Genomic DNA, 14,927 nt, shown 5'->3' with positions numbered 1-14,927 from the left:
TTACTGAAAAATGTTCCTTTCCGCACACACGTCGTTTTATTAAACCGAGCACACTTGCTATTATTACAAACAAGAAACCAATAAACGTCCACTTTTAGAATACGTCGAAAATATCTTCAGTTTAGACCACAACTATGATAGGTTTTCTCTAACTCAATTCAACCAATTCAATTACGCGCTTCTCGAATGCCACAAACAGCAGCACACATACATGCACACAGAACATGTGACTACTAACCAACTACCATATGACTACACAGACACCTAGTGGGAAAAATATGAACTAAGACGTCACACCAAAGGCATGAACAGTTCTAACAAGTGACTCACGCACAAACAGTTCCAGGAAGTAACTGAACCTATAAGAACCGATTAAAGTCACAGTTGGAGTCAAAGTAAAGACTTACCGTAATTAGGAATAAATTCTAATTATAGGGGACCAGAATTACTTCACAAAATATAGCTGAGCAAGCGAAGGGGGTTAGAAGCCCCGCAGGGCTCGTTGTTTTCTATCTTCATCACAATTTAGAGAAAAACAAGGTACTCGATTCTGAAGGCCGTATTTACCTTCATGGTATGTATTGGCCCCCCGCAATAACAATTAATCTGTAATTGGTTTGGGACAAAAATTTCTCAAACCTTGCCTGTTCCACAATTCAAGAGTATCATATTTTGTGGGTGTATACTGGGGTGACCAACCGTCCCATAAAAACGGGATTGTCCCGTTTTTTCACTACCATTCTCGGTGTACCGAAAGAATTTTTCGGAACGCCAAAATGTCCCGTATATACTTACATTCGTACAAAAAACCTTTCGAATCGCTAGAATTTCCTAATTTATATTATTTTTTCTAAGCTATGTGATTATATTGGAATATGTCTAATTACTGAGCAACGTCATTACGACGTTTGCGATATTGCATGTAGTGGCTGCACTGTTTTCCCTCCTAGCCACCCCCCCTCCTCCGCAGACGACTGTGCAAGGGGCTGAAAGTCTTATGAAGAACAATGTAACCTGTTTTTACTCCCTGGGCGCATTGAGGCTCTGTCGAGTACAGTGTTTCCGTGATTTGAGTAAGATGTAACACACTACGAAAGGGAAACAAAGGTATAGAACTATGAAAGTAAAAAGAAAATCAGTTGTACGTGAAATAATGTTTAAAAGTAAGAAAATGCAAATAAAAGGAGTTGGAATCCGATGCTGAGAGTAATTATAAATCCTGTCGTGACAGATTTGAGCGCTCATATATTTTTAGTAATGTTTTCAAATATTTCATTTTTTGTTAGCTGCTGATAGTTACTTGTTATCTAATTAATTCCACAACCTTTTTAATAGGTTTTAAAACGAAAAAGTGTAAATTTGCCCTTTTTGTGAGATACAAAGAAAGACATATAGAGAGAGAACTGAGAGGGTAAAAAATATATTTAGGGGAGGAATCTATTCAGAAATAAAAGGTGTCCCGTTTTTTCTGGGTTAAATTCCAAAGTTGGGCGTCCGTTTCCAGCAAAATTTTTAAAATTTACAGGAAAGATATGGATAATTTGATCGTTTGTGTGCTTGATAGTATATAAGAGTCTCGAAAAATCTGTTTATTTGTTATATATATGCGGCTATAAACATGGGACTATACGGCGAGCGGAGGGAACTACTTGGCGCAAGGTAACCAAACAGTTGCATTGTGGGAAAGAAATGAGCATTTATGTTATCAACATGGCGAATGTACAAGGGAAATGAACTAACAGTTTTAACATTTGTGAAGCAATACGTTGATAACGAGCAAAATCTTTTAAAAGTTTGTGAAGAGCACGGATTACTGAACCTAATGACAAATTACACAAAGTGTGCAGAGGAGATAACAGCGAAAAGCGGACGCCCAACTTTGGAATAAATGCCCTTTTTCTAGTTGACGGTTTGGTCACCCTAATGTATACGGATATAAGGTTACATTCATAATGGTACTCTTAAAATAGATCTCTACATTATGTTTGCTCAAGTCTGTGTAAGGCAAGTAAACACTGGGAACGTATTGCAATATTTGAATCTTCGATTAGCCCTTTAACAAATTTACGTTAGGAAGTAACCGCAGAGAATGCTAACGACAGGGAAGTTCCTGCAAAATTAAACCATACGAAAGCAACTTGTTTTGCTCTGGCAAAGTAAACCTACATGAAAACAATTTTTCTGGTTTAGAAACAATATAGTCAATTAATTAGGACGATAATATATTCCAACATTCTTCATTGTGCTCGAGTATATCACAACTGCCTATACATAGGTGGATGAAAAATTTTTGCACACACACAATTAGAAATTTTTTAAGCTTATAGTTGCTACTAATTCATACTGATAATATAAAAGAACAAATATAACATCTAACTTACTTGAGTGAACGGATCCATTCTTTAAAAATATAAATATTACTTTTTTCTTGATATTTCTTCTCTATTATATCCAATTAACTTTTGAAAATAACGCCTCACAAATAACAAAATAAACACCACCCGTGGGCAGTGGTACCAGGCCAATTCTGAGTGCCCCACCTTTGTTACAGTAAATTCAACCAGATATTTCTCCCAGATATTTCAACCAGATAATTATTATACAGAATCTGACGGACAAATTCCGCCAAATTCCGTAAGCGTCAATTAAACGCAAAATTAGGAACAATAGACATAGCAGTGAAATTGACTTTTGCATATTTTGCGTTGCGTTGTATTGCTTTACGCACAATTTTGCGAAGATTAGTACTGAATGACCTTTCAATCATTTTCAGTAACTGAATATATATTTGGAACCAGTGGCGTATTTACGATTTTGTTTCGGGAGGGGCTTTGCTAACTTTCGGGGGGGGCTTTGCCTGGAAATGTGAAAATTCTGCAAGATATTTCATTTACTTTACTATACTAAGTAAGATTTCGGGGGGGGGCTTAAGCCCGGAAGCCACCCTCCTAAATACGCCACTGTTTGGAACGATCATATAATTTGCAGGCATATCAATAAAAATATAACTAGGGTGCGCTGCCTTTTAGATAAGATGAACCATTACTACTCATTTCGTATCAGCCGTCGCACAAATTACGAGGAGCGAAACAACGCAAAATGTTTAAAAACGGTAATAAATTACTCCGCCTTATGCAAAGTCGTTTTGATGTATAATAGCTTCATACTAAAGCTATGACTACTACAGGAAAGATATGTTAGTCGAACTCTTTACTAGGACACTAATCACCCGTCAGAACGACTCTGTATAAGGTCCACAGTCTGTTGTCTATTACCACAAACAAAACTCTAATTTTGCGTTAGGTTGACACAAATCATTACGGAATGGGGTCCTTAGCACATTCAAAACTAAAAGTAGTATTTTATATGCAAAGTTCTGTTCCTTAATGCAATACAGATTTCTTTGAGGGCGGGGTAACATAATGTACATAAATATAGTGATTTCCACGAAATATAGTCCAGAATTGCCTAAAAAAAAAAAAAAAAAAAAGGCTGTTATCAACTTTTACTGAAGAGTCTTGCAGTGAGAAATAGTGAGAGAAAAGTAGATAGAAGCTCAATTTTGGGTGAAATCTTGCAAAAATATTGTTAGTTCCTTATCCAACCCCTTTCTCTCTAGATACACACACAATATATATATGGTGATTTTTTTCGAAAGGCTTTATTAGATAAGTATCATACCTAGTTACTTGTGTGATTTGCAATGGATGTGTAAATTATTTTGCCGTTTACAGTACTTCGATTCCGGAGATATTATAAACATTGCTGAAGTTGGCAACACTACTTAAATCATGTAATTGCGAGGATATGTAATTATTATGGATGGCCATTTGCGGAAAAATGATTTTCCGGTGTCCGGAAATCACATTTTCCGTTATCCGCTTTTCCGGAAAATTTTTCGGTTTCCGGAAGATATATATTGCGTTTTCCGTTTTTTCCGGAAAATGTGGTCATCCCTAATCTGAAGCTCTTCGCACTTCAGCAACTTCTGTTACATCATCAACATTTTCAACTTGAGAAACTCTGGTCGTCCCTGTATTTTCGTCTATTGTAGTTGGATGTCTTGCTCTCATGTGGTACCATAGACCACCAGTATTGTTTCCAGACTTAATTACAGAAAAACAGTATACACATTTTGAAGTTAAAGCATTCTTCTCACGTTTGAAATGCTTCCAAATGTTCGCCTTCCTCATTTTTTACGTATGACTATTACCTTACGACATCTCAACAAGCGATAACTGAACTGTGTGAAATCTAAAGTCCTTTTAACTCCTGCCAGGGGTCTGCCCTCAGGGACAGCATAATCAGGGATTCTCCGAAAAGCGCATGATTGGGAATTTCCCGGTTCATACGAATGATCCGAATGCTACACGCAAACAGAAAAAATACATGATTAAGCAAGTGTTCAAGTAAATGTGGCAGGAAGGAATGATTCTACCAAGGATGTTATAAAGTACAGGATCTGCCCATACAACAAAATCATGAAACCATACGTCACAGCTTCACCACACCTACTCTGCCCACTCCGCAATGTTTCGAGCCAACAATCATGGCGTAAACGAGAGTAGCCAATCAGACGTGCCGGCTTAGACGATGCTCGGTTGTTTTTTGACTTTACTGAGTTCATATGATGAAGATACGTATGGGCAGATCCTCTATTTTATAACATCCTTGATTTCTACGCTGAGTTACTCGACCTGTGCTCTCCTATCCATTGTTAAGTTTGAGTTGCGTTCCTATAGCAATAGATGTTGAAGAGTATCTCTTCATTTGCTTGGTTGAGCGCAGCAATTTCTTACTTTCCTTAACCTGTCGTTGCTTCAAATCATCCTATTTTGTTATATATAACAAAGGTATTTTCCTGGACCTAACGCAAACATTTAGTTTACTTCTTAATTTGTTATCAGTGAGCTCACGAAAGAAATAGACTGTTATAGCTACATTATCTTCCTCTGGAGGAACAATGTGGTAACAGTGGTATGGTAAAAGTAAAGAGAAGCTTGAAACTGCTTTCACGCAACTTTGGATCAGTCTACTGTTTCCATTTATGTCTCTATCTTATGTTCACTTTATATTATTCACTTATATTGAATATAGTTTTCAATTCGAACTTAAAGCTCTTTCGGCAACTTTGACTCATTGACTCAGCCTGACGAATGATGATGGAATGATTGATGGAATGAAGAAAATGGGAGGCAACGAGAGAACCCCGAGGTAACCCATACACACGTTGTTTGTACCCCACAATGCCCCATGATGCGAGCAGAAGTCGAACCGGGAATCCCAAGCACCGAAGGTGAGCGCTTTACAAATGAACCACCGCAGCCCGAAATATAGGCCTACTTTTGAAGTTCATGGGTTTACAAAGTTATGTGTACAGAACAAATTAAAATTGTAAGTAAATCATAACAAAATCCTTATAAAAGTTTAAGAATATGTTGAAAAAACACTGGAAATTTCTCTCGCGCGCGCCTATATCATTGTGCTGCTAAAAAATGTTGAAATGTTATGTTTTTAAAACACATTTTAAAAAACTCTATATTCTCACCTATAGTTTGGATTTAGTGTATGAGTTCAAATTGATTAAACTCAAAAGGGATCTTCACACTTTTCTTCTTCTTCTTCTTCTTCTTAAACAGTGCCGAGAGTGCCACAATTCATTTTAGCGTCCCTGAAAACTATGGATTCGACATTAGTATTGATCACTTTCGATTACTGTTAGAAGCTCACACTCCCATTTCCACCCCAGGAATAAATTTGAACTCGATGAAAACTGTCACTATTCATCTTAGCGATCCGAAATTTATGAATTCAACACTAATATCGATCTTTCCGACAATTTTAAAATGTCACACCTCCCATCTCTACTCCTATGGATGCTTATCCTCCAGTATTTCTTGCTCCCCAGGTTATGCTTTAAAAGTATCGGATTTAAACTATTTATAGCCCATACATAAAAATGAATTATTTAGCAGCTCCACACTTTTAATAATTACACCTATAGGTAGGCCTAATGTACAATGATAATTATATATCGATTTAACGAAAGTACCTAGAGTTGAAAATACGTGAGATGTCATGGTTGCCGGTTGTCGGCGATCAGGGTTTTGAACTGTTGGCGTTGGTGTTACGCCAAACTCTATATTACGAAAGAAATAGTAGAACTGCAATGAACTGGGCAAACGGTGATAATATAAAATGGTCGATCTTTCTGATTTCCAAGTAGACATGTTTGCTTCAGTCAGTTTTGTGAGATCTTAAATACACTTTACAACGTTTCAGTGTGATTTTTAACTGTTGTTAATCAATTCTTAAGTCATTTGCTAAATTCTTTAATTGGGAGCCATGAATTTTGGAAGTTTTTCATTGTCATTCCACTCACTCATTATATTAATATGGATAATACACTAAACACTTATTCTAAATCTGTGATGTTCACGTGTACACAGGCTCAATACAACCATTAGTCCTAAGTAGGGATTTATTTGTAGCCAGGGAAGCCTGGGAATTTCCCCCCTTCTAAGTTTGACTTCCTTGTCTCTTAGTTCAGTATTCCCAGGGTAAATACCCCTTTCATAGGCTATATAATCTGTTATAAAGTACAATAATTCAACTTCACGTTTTAGTAGCAATCCTTTCTAAAAATTCCCCCCTTCTACAAAATCCACAAATAAATCAGTGGTTGCAACAGCAAGACGCTCAGCGATAATGTAACACTGTAAACTTAATAAAAGTTTAGTCCTCTTGAAACTGAATAGTAATAAACCAAGAATTAAACTAGTTTCGAATATGTTAGTTTTAGTAAAACTATAGTTCATTAGGAACAGAATACTCAATGAAGAAAACTTTTATTGTATTACATTAAAACTAGTATTTAAAATATATATATATATATATATATATATATATATATATATATATATATATATATATATATATATATATATATATATATGAAAATAACAAAATAGTGCACTCACAAGAGTTACAAAGTTATAACATGCAGATAATTAAAAGCAGCCCAAAAGTAACGTGTCATCCAATTTGAAATTTTGGTAACGAGGGATCTTTAAAAATCGTACCCAATCTGAAAATATTAATTGTAAGCAGTGTTGGGCAAAATCAATTGAAATCAATTGCAATTGATCAATCAATTGAAAGTAATTGCTCTGAAAATCAATTGCAATTGATTTCAATTTGTTATTGACAATTAATTTCAATTGCAATTGAATTCAATCATAAAATTTGCAAATAAATTTTCGTCAATTGTTAATTGTTAATTGGTCACCAGGCAATTGAAACTTTTAATTGTTAATTGTCAATTGCAAAAGGTGCAATTGAAACATTCAATTGTTAATTGCAATTGACAATTGAAACTTGTAATTGTTAATTGTAATTGTTAATTGCAATTGAAATCAGCAATTAAAACTGAAGATAAGAAGATTTGTGTATATTGTATTGTCCATTTGTTACTGTTTTACATATTTCAAATAAGGTACTTATAAGAAATGCTGGATACCTACCATCCCTTTCCCCCCTGGGAAGAAAGCCGTGAAATTAGTATTTTTTAAATATATTATGTTTATGGATCTATCCCCCTCGAAAGAACTCTATATGCCCGTCATGCATACAATAGGAATGAGCACGAGGGAGTTCGAGCGAGTTTTCTTTAAAACTCGACTCGACTCGAAGCAGACATCTTTGAGTTCGACTCGAGACCTCGGCTCGAAAAATTTCCCCCAACTCGACTCGAATTCGGATCGAGTTTCCAGTCGAGTCGAGCCAATTCTAGCTAAATCCTTTGTGTAGTTCCAAGTACTACTATCTTCAAGTATCCTACATAGACAATATAATTATCAATGATACTACTACTACTACTATAACTAATTATTATTATAACACCGTGTACTTGTATAAACATGGAATATAGGTGGTTTGTATCGGAATACTAAAAATTAGTTGACTGTCGATCTCGGTAGTCAAGAAATTTTCAGGAGGCAAGGACATCGGTCACGAGGTTCTTGGTTTGAGTTCAGGAGGAGCAAGTATTCAAGCTGCTCGAGCCAAAAATTGTTAGAAGTTATGGGACTCCAGCCAAACATGTTTAAAACTGCTCGACCCGGGTTTAGGGTTGTCAACGACTCAAGCGGCTCGCTCACAGCTCATTCACTTATCGAGCCGAACCGAGAAGTGTGCCGAGCCAACAGCTCATCCAACCGAGCCAGCTCGAGTCGGTGGCTCACACGAGCCGAACCGAACCGAGCTGATTGCTTACCCCAACCGAGCCGGTTCGAGCCATTGGCTCAGTTAAGGTGACTCGAACCCAGCCTATGGACGCGTTTCAACGGAGCTGGTTCGAGCCATTGGCTCCAATCGAGCCGAGTCGATAACTCGTCTTTACAGAGCCGGTGATAATGGGAAATGAATAAAATGAAGTGGGAGGAAACGAGAGAACCCCGAGAAAATCCACGAGCACGGTGTTTGTCCACCACAGAGTCCAAACTGCGCGAGCTGGGATCGAACCAGGAACCTCAAGCACTGGAGGTGAACGCTCTACCACTGACCCACCGCGCCCCCTGGTAAGAACTATAGTATATACTTATATTGGTGCTCACGGCGTCATTAACTTGTTCCACCACCAACGAATTTCGAGGTAGTTTGTTTCGCATCTTTTGTGCGTGTTTTGTGTCGCTTTTTGCGCCTATTCCCACATTTTGTGCATCACCGGAAGTGGGTCAAAATGGGCCTACAAATATGGCGGAACAAATTATTGCTCTTCCGCCACCAATGAATTTCGAGGTCGTTTCGTTCACATCGTTTTGTGCCGTTTTGTGCGTCTACTTCCGTTTTGTGCGTCATGGGAAGTGGGTTAAAATGAGTAGTAGAAAATGGATCGATCTGGCTCAGCGTTTAACAACTCACAAGCCACTGGGAAAATGACCACCGTGCACCGTGAGCCCACGGTCTTTTACGACCTCCATTTTAGGGGTGAATTTATTCCCTTTTATGACCACTTTTTAGGGGGTGTACTCGTTCTCTTTTACGAGCACATTTTAGGGGGTGAACTCATTCCCTTTTATGAGCATATTTTCCAACCCCTACGAACACAGCGAAGAGAAGATAACACACAGCAGAACAGATAACAGATAAGAATATGAAACATAGAAGGGGTGTATTCGTTCTCTTTTATGAGCATATTTTCCAATTCTTACGAACACATAGCAGATCAGATAATACATAAGACTACGTAACATTTCAAGGGTGAACTCGTTCCCTTTTCCAACCCCTATTTTAACATAGCAGATAGCACAGCTAATAAAAGAGCATGGCATATTTTTCAACCCTTATTTTAACAGCAGAAATTACACTGAGACTATGAACACACAGCAGAGCATAAGAGTACGTAACACACAAGGGTGTATTCATTCTCTTTTATGAGCATATTTTCCAACCCCTATTTCAACATGACAGAGACTACGAAACATGGCGGACATAGCACAGGGGGTGTATTCATTTTCCCCACCCCTAATTGAACATAGCAGAAATTACACTGAGAGTACGTAACACACAAAAGCTCCATTTTAGGGGTGGACTCGTTCTCTTTTATAATTACTTTTCCAACCCCTATTTTACCATAGCAGAAATTACATAATTTTTTTTTCAACCCCTATTTTAAGACAATGGATACCTATGTAACATAGCGATTCGATACGCTCTTTGAACCGATTTGGATGAAACTCGGCATATGGGGGTTTTCGACCATTCTGAGTACGAATATCATACTTATTTTTACCTGGGTCCTATAGTTTATGTGGCATACGCCCTTTCTATGACAATTTTAACCAATTTGGGTGAAACTCGGTATATGGGGGTTTTCGAACATGCTGATTACAAATATCATACTTATTTTTACCTGGGTCCTCTAGTTTATGTGGCATACGCCCTTTGTATAACACTTAAAACCTAATAACTCAAAAACGAAGCCACATATTGAAGTGCTGTTTCCAAATCTAGTAACTGGTCATCAACTACTACAAGTTTCAAAAATAATGGTCATCGAGGTCAAAGGTCAAACTCGAAAACTGAGCCACATACTCAGGTGCTGTTTCCACATTGAGTAATAGGTCATCAACTACTACTACAAGTTCCAAAATAATGATCATCGAGGTCAAAGGTCAACATACTTAAAACCCAATAACTTGAAAACGAAACCACATATTGAAGTGCTGTTTTCAAATCTAGTAACTGGTCATCAACTACTACAAGTTCCAAAATAATGGCCATCGAGGTCAAAGGTCAAACACGAAAACTGAGCCACATATTGAGGTGCTGTTTCCACATTTAGTAATCGGTCACAAACTACTACAAGTTCCAAAATAATGATCATCGAGGTCAAAGGTCAACATACTTAAAATCTAATAACTCGAAAACGGATCCAAGTATTGAGGTGCTGTTTTCCAAATTTGGTAATTGGTCATCAACTAGCACAAGTTTCAAAAATAATGGTCATCGAGAATGGTCATCGAGGTCAAAGGTCAAAACTCGAAAATGGATCGAAATATTGAGGTGCTGTTTCCACATTTAGCAAGAGGTCATCAACTACTACAAGTTCCAAAATAATGACCATCGAGGTCAAAGGTCAAAACTCGAAAACGGATCCAAGTATTGAGATGCTCTTTCCACATTTAGTAATTGGTCATCAACCACTACAAGTTCCAAAAATAATGACCATCGAGGTCAAAGGTCAATCTCGTAAATGAAACCACATATTGAGATAACGTTTCCTCATTTAGTAAATTTGTGTGATCTATTCAATTTTGTACAAAGCAGAAAAAAGTGAAGAAGGAATAAATTTGAGAACATAATTTTAGCTAGCGCAGAATTTCTGTACCTTTTTGGGCTATTCAAAAGAAAGCAAAGATATGCCATATTAACTAGCTGAGAATTATTTAAGCAAAACGAAGAAAGCGAACATGGACCATTTTTCTCAAATTTGGATGGAGTATTTATATTTGTATGAACCAGAAAAAAATGAAGAAGGTTCAATATTTCTGTACAATTTTGTACTACCCAAATAATCACAAGAAAATCAAAGAAGGGTCATTTTAACTAGATCAGCATTTTATACCTTTTTGTGCTATTCAAATAATAGAGGGAACAAATTTCAGTGGTCTATTTTATTTTTGTACCAATCAGAAGAAAAGCAAAGATATGCCATTCTCAGACTTTTATACCATTTTGTACTACTCCAATAAACGAAGGAATACCAATCAGAAAAAAAAGAAGTGAAGATCAGGTGGATTATTTTCTTTTGTACCAACTGGAAAAGAGAAGAAGAGCTACTTTAACTAGCCCATTATGTACTGTTTAAACAAACGAAAATTGACCATTATGTAACTTTTGAAATACTGAAATGTTCTATTTTTGTATCAATTAGAAAAAACCGAAGAAGGGTCATTTTAACAAGTTCATAATTTCTGTAACGAAAGAATAATTTCGATGTTCTACTTTTTATACCAACGAGAAAAAAATGAACTAGCTGAATATACGAAATAATAAATTTAAGTGACCTATTCAATTTTGTACTACTCAAATAAACAATGGAGTATTTAGTTTTGCACCATTTTGGAGTATTCAAATAAACAAAGGAATTATAACTTGTGTCAACTCTAAAATTAATTAAACGAAGTAATGCATTTGAAAAACCGAAGTTGAGTATTTTATACCATTTTGTATTATTTCAACAAACAAAGGAATAAGCAAAAACAAAGGATCATTTTATATCATTTTAAACTAGTCTAATAAACGAAGGCATAAATATGAGTGAGCTATTTAATTTTGTAGCTGAGTATTTTAACGAAAGAACAAAATTGTACTAACCAGAAAAAACCGAAGAAGGCCCATTTTAACTAACTGAGAATTTCTGTACCTTTTTGTAAATTTGAGTGGCCTGTTTTTTGTACTAACCAGAAAAATCGAAGGAGGTCCAATTTAGCTAACTCAGAATTTTATACCATTTTGTACTACTCAAATAAACGAAAGAAAAAACGAAAAAAGACAAATTTAACTAGCAGCTCAGAATTTATATACGTTTTGTTTACGTGTCCTACTTTTTGTACCAGCGTGAAATGCCTTTCTAACCAGCTCAGTAGTATTCAAATAAACAAAAAAACCGAAGAAGGATCATTTTAACTAGCTCAGAATTTCTGTACTTTTGTGCCATTCAAACAAATGAAAAAACTAAATTTGAATGGAGTATTACTTTTTGTGCCAAGCAGAAAAAGGAAAGAATTTGTACTGACCAGAAAAGGTGAAGAAGGATCATTTTATACCTTTATGTGCTATTTAAATAAACGAAGGAATAAATTTGAGTGATCTATTCAATTTTATACCAATCGGAAGAAAAGCAAAGAAGAGCCATTTTAACTAGCTGAGTATTTTTGTGATACACAAATCAACAAATGAATAAATTTGAGTGACCTATTCAATTTGGTATCAATAAGAAATACCATTTTAAATAACTCAGCATCTTATACCTTTTTGTGCTATTTAAATAAACGAAGAAAGCGAAGGAGGTTCAATTTAGCTAACTCAGAATTTTATACCATTTTGTACTAATCAAATAAACGAAGGAATAAATTTTTATGACCTATTCAGTTTTGAAAACAAGCAGGAAAAGAAAAGAATTAACATTTTGTACTAATCAAATAACCATATTAACTAACTCAAAGAAACGAAAGAATAAATTTTGAGTGGCTAAAGCAAAGAAGGTCAATTTGTACCTTTTGTGCTATTAAAACTGAGTGATCTATTCAATTTTATACCAAGTAGAAAAAATTTTGTTTGCAATTAAAAAAACGGAGAAGGTCTATTTTATGTACATGTTGTACTACTCAAATTCTACTTTCTGTACCAACCAGAGAAAAACAAAGAAATACCATATTCTGCTACTCAAACAAACGACGGAATAAATTTGTGTGACCTATTCACTTTTATACCAACCATGAAGGTCCATTATAACAAGCTCGGTATGTTTATATCATTTTGTATTACTCTATTTCATTTTTGTAACAATCAGAAGAAAACAGCTCAGAATTTTATACCTTTGTGGTGTTACATTTTGTATATTTTTGTGTCATCCAGAGAACAATTTAAATTGACTCTCCCGTCAATAAGAAAGGCTCATAAAATATTGAACGTGAGATTTAACAAACCAGAGTTGAGTCATAATTGTGTAGAACAGACTACATAGTAATTTGCGTACTAAAGAAAAAAAGAAGATACAGCATACTTGAAAATTTTGAATCACAGCAGAAGAAGAGATTATATCAAAGTAAGAGAAGTTTTCAAAGTTCCATGTTTCATACCATCTATAAAGAGTGCTGCAGATATTTAAACAACGTTACAAATGCGTTACCTAACGTTTGTATTGATAGTATAATGAGAGTCCTAAGGTACTGCGTATTGCTCAACGATTCAATTATTTTTTTAAACATTTTCCTCGTCTAAGGTAAATTATATGAAACTTCAAATATATATTTTTGCATTTATGTATTTTATTATAATGGAATATAAGTTTATAGAGTATATTTGGAAAATAATAGAACATACATCATGATGTTTTATATTGCTTGAAACATATTATTAAACACGGAGAATGCATAGAATGCTTTTATTGTATGTGTATAAAATTATTTATTTGATTTGTTTTTGCTGAAGAGCATGGAGAATGTTTATGTTTCACCTAGAGAAAAAGAAATTCAGCGTGAAAACGAAAAACCTATACTGTTAATTCACCCGTGTGACCCCGATTTGCCAGATGAATTACGTGATAAAGTGAGAATCATATATCCAACACAAGAAATGGAAGAAGTGTATTATTTTAGACGCTATAATAGATATAATGATGAAATACTCCCGGAAAGTGATGATGACAGTGTTTCAAATATAACCTGTTTTGAACTGGAAGCTAATGAGTGCGAGTGTACTAGTGAAAGTATTAGTCATACATGTGTTATACAATTATTTAATGAGTATACACCAAATTCAGTATTATTATGTGAAGCATGTTCTAAACATAATGAGAATGAAAAAGATCACAACTGTTTGCTGCAGTATGATTACGAATTATTGCAAAAGGTGTGGACGATCTTAATTAAATGTGAAATGAGAGAGAAAATCTATAAACTTTATATAAAGAAGCATTTTAAGGGTTGTAATATTAAGAACACATACTTTGGAGAAAAAATTTAATCTGGTATATGAATACATTACAGATTGTGATTATTATATCAACAAAATAGTAGAAATCTTTTTAGAGAAAGATAAACAATTATTTAATTCTGTAAATGAACACTGAGCCCACTGTAGCATATGCATTTGATTGTGTAAGAATAGAAGAACTTGAACTGTTAACTGGATCAATTTGTAGTACTGTAATATTAAGAATTTAATAGATAACTAACATTGGACTCTGGCAACTGAATTGTCAGGGTGAGTCAATTTAAATTGTTTTCTGGATGACACAAAAATATACAAAATGTAACACCACAAAGGTATAAAATTCTGAGCTGTTTTCTTCTGATTGTTACAAAAATGAAATAGAGTAATACAAAATGATATAAACATACCGAGCTTGTTATAATGGACCTTCATGGTTGGTATAAAAGTGAATAGGTCACACAAATTTATTCCGTCGTTTGTTTGAGTAGCAGAATATGGTATTTCTTTGTTTTTCTCTGGTTGGTACAGAAAGTAGAATTTGAGTAGTACAACATGTACATAAAATAGACCTTCTCCGTTTTTTTAATTGCAAACAAAATTTTTTCTACTTGGTATAAAATTGAATAGATCACTCAGTTTTAATAGCACAAAAGGTACAAATTGACCTTCTTTGCTTTAGCCACTCAAAATTTATTCTTTCGTTT

At 35.1% G+C, this 14,927-nt stretch overlaps 1 protein-coding gene across 1 annotated transcript in view; it reads right to left on the bottom strand.

Annotated features, from left to right (window-relative positions):
* The window catches only part of LOC145686709 (uncharacterized), a 102,599-nt gene extending 100,059 nt beyond the window's left edge, over positions 1–2,540 (bottom strand). Inside the window, exon 1 of the mRNA XM_081760285.1 lies at positions 2,382–2,540. Coding sequence (XP_081616411.1) covers positions 2,382–2,399 — 18 coding nt within the window. The 5' untranslated portion in view covers positions 2,400–2,540. The remainder of the gene's footprint in view (positions 1–2,381) is intronic.
* Positions 2,541–14,927: the final 12,387 nt, after the last annotated feature.

The sequence above is a fragment of the Thermobia domestica genome, chromosome 5 (assembly GCF_964235325.1).
Source record: "Thermobia domestica chromosome 5, izTheDome1.hap1.1, whole genome shotgun sequence".
NCBI lineage: Eukaryota > Metazoa > Arthropoda > Insecta > Zygentoma > Lepismatidae > Thermobia > Thermobia domestica.
This window is presented reverse-complemented; position numbering and strand designations above follow the sequence as displayed.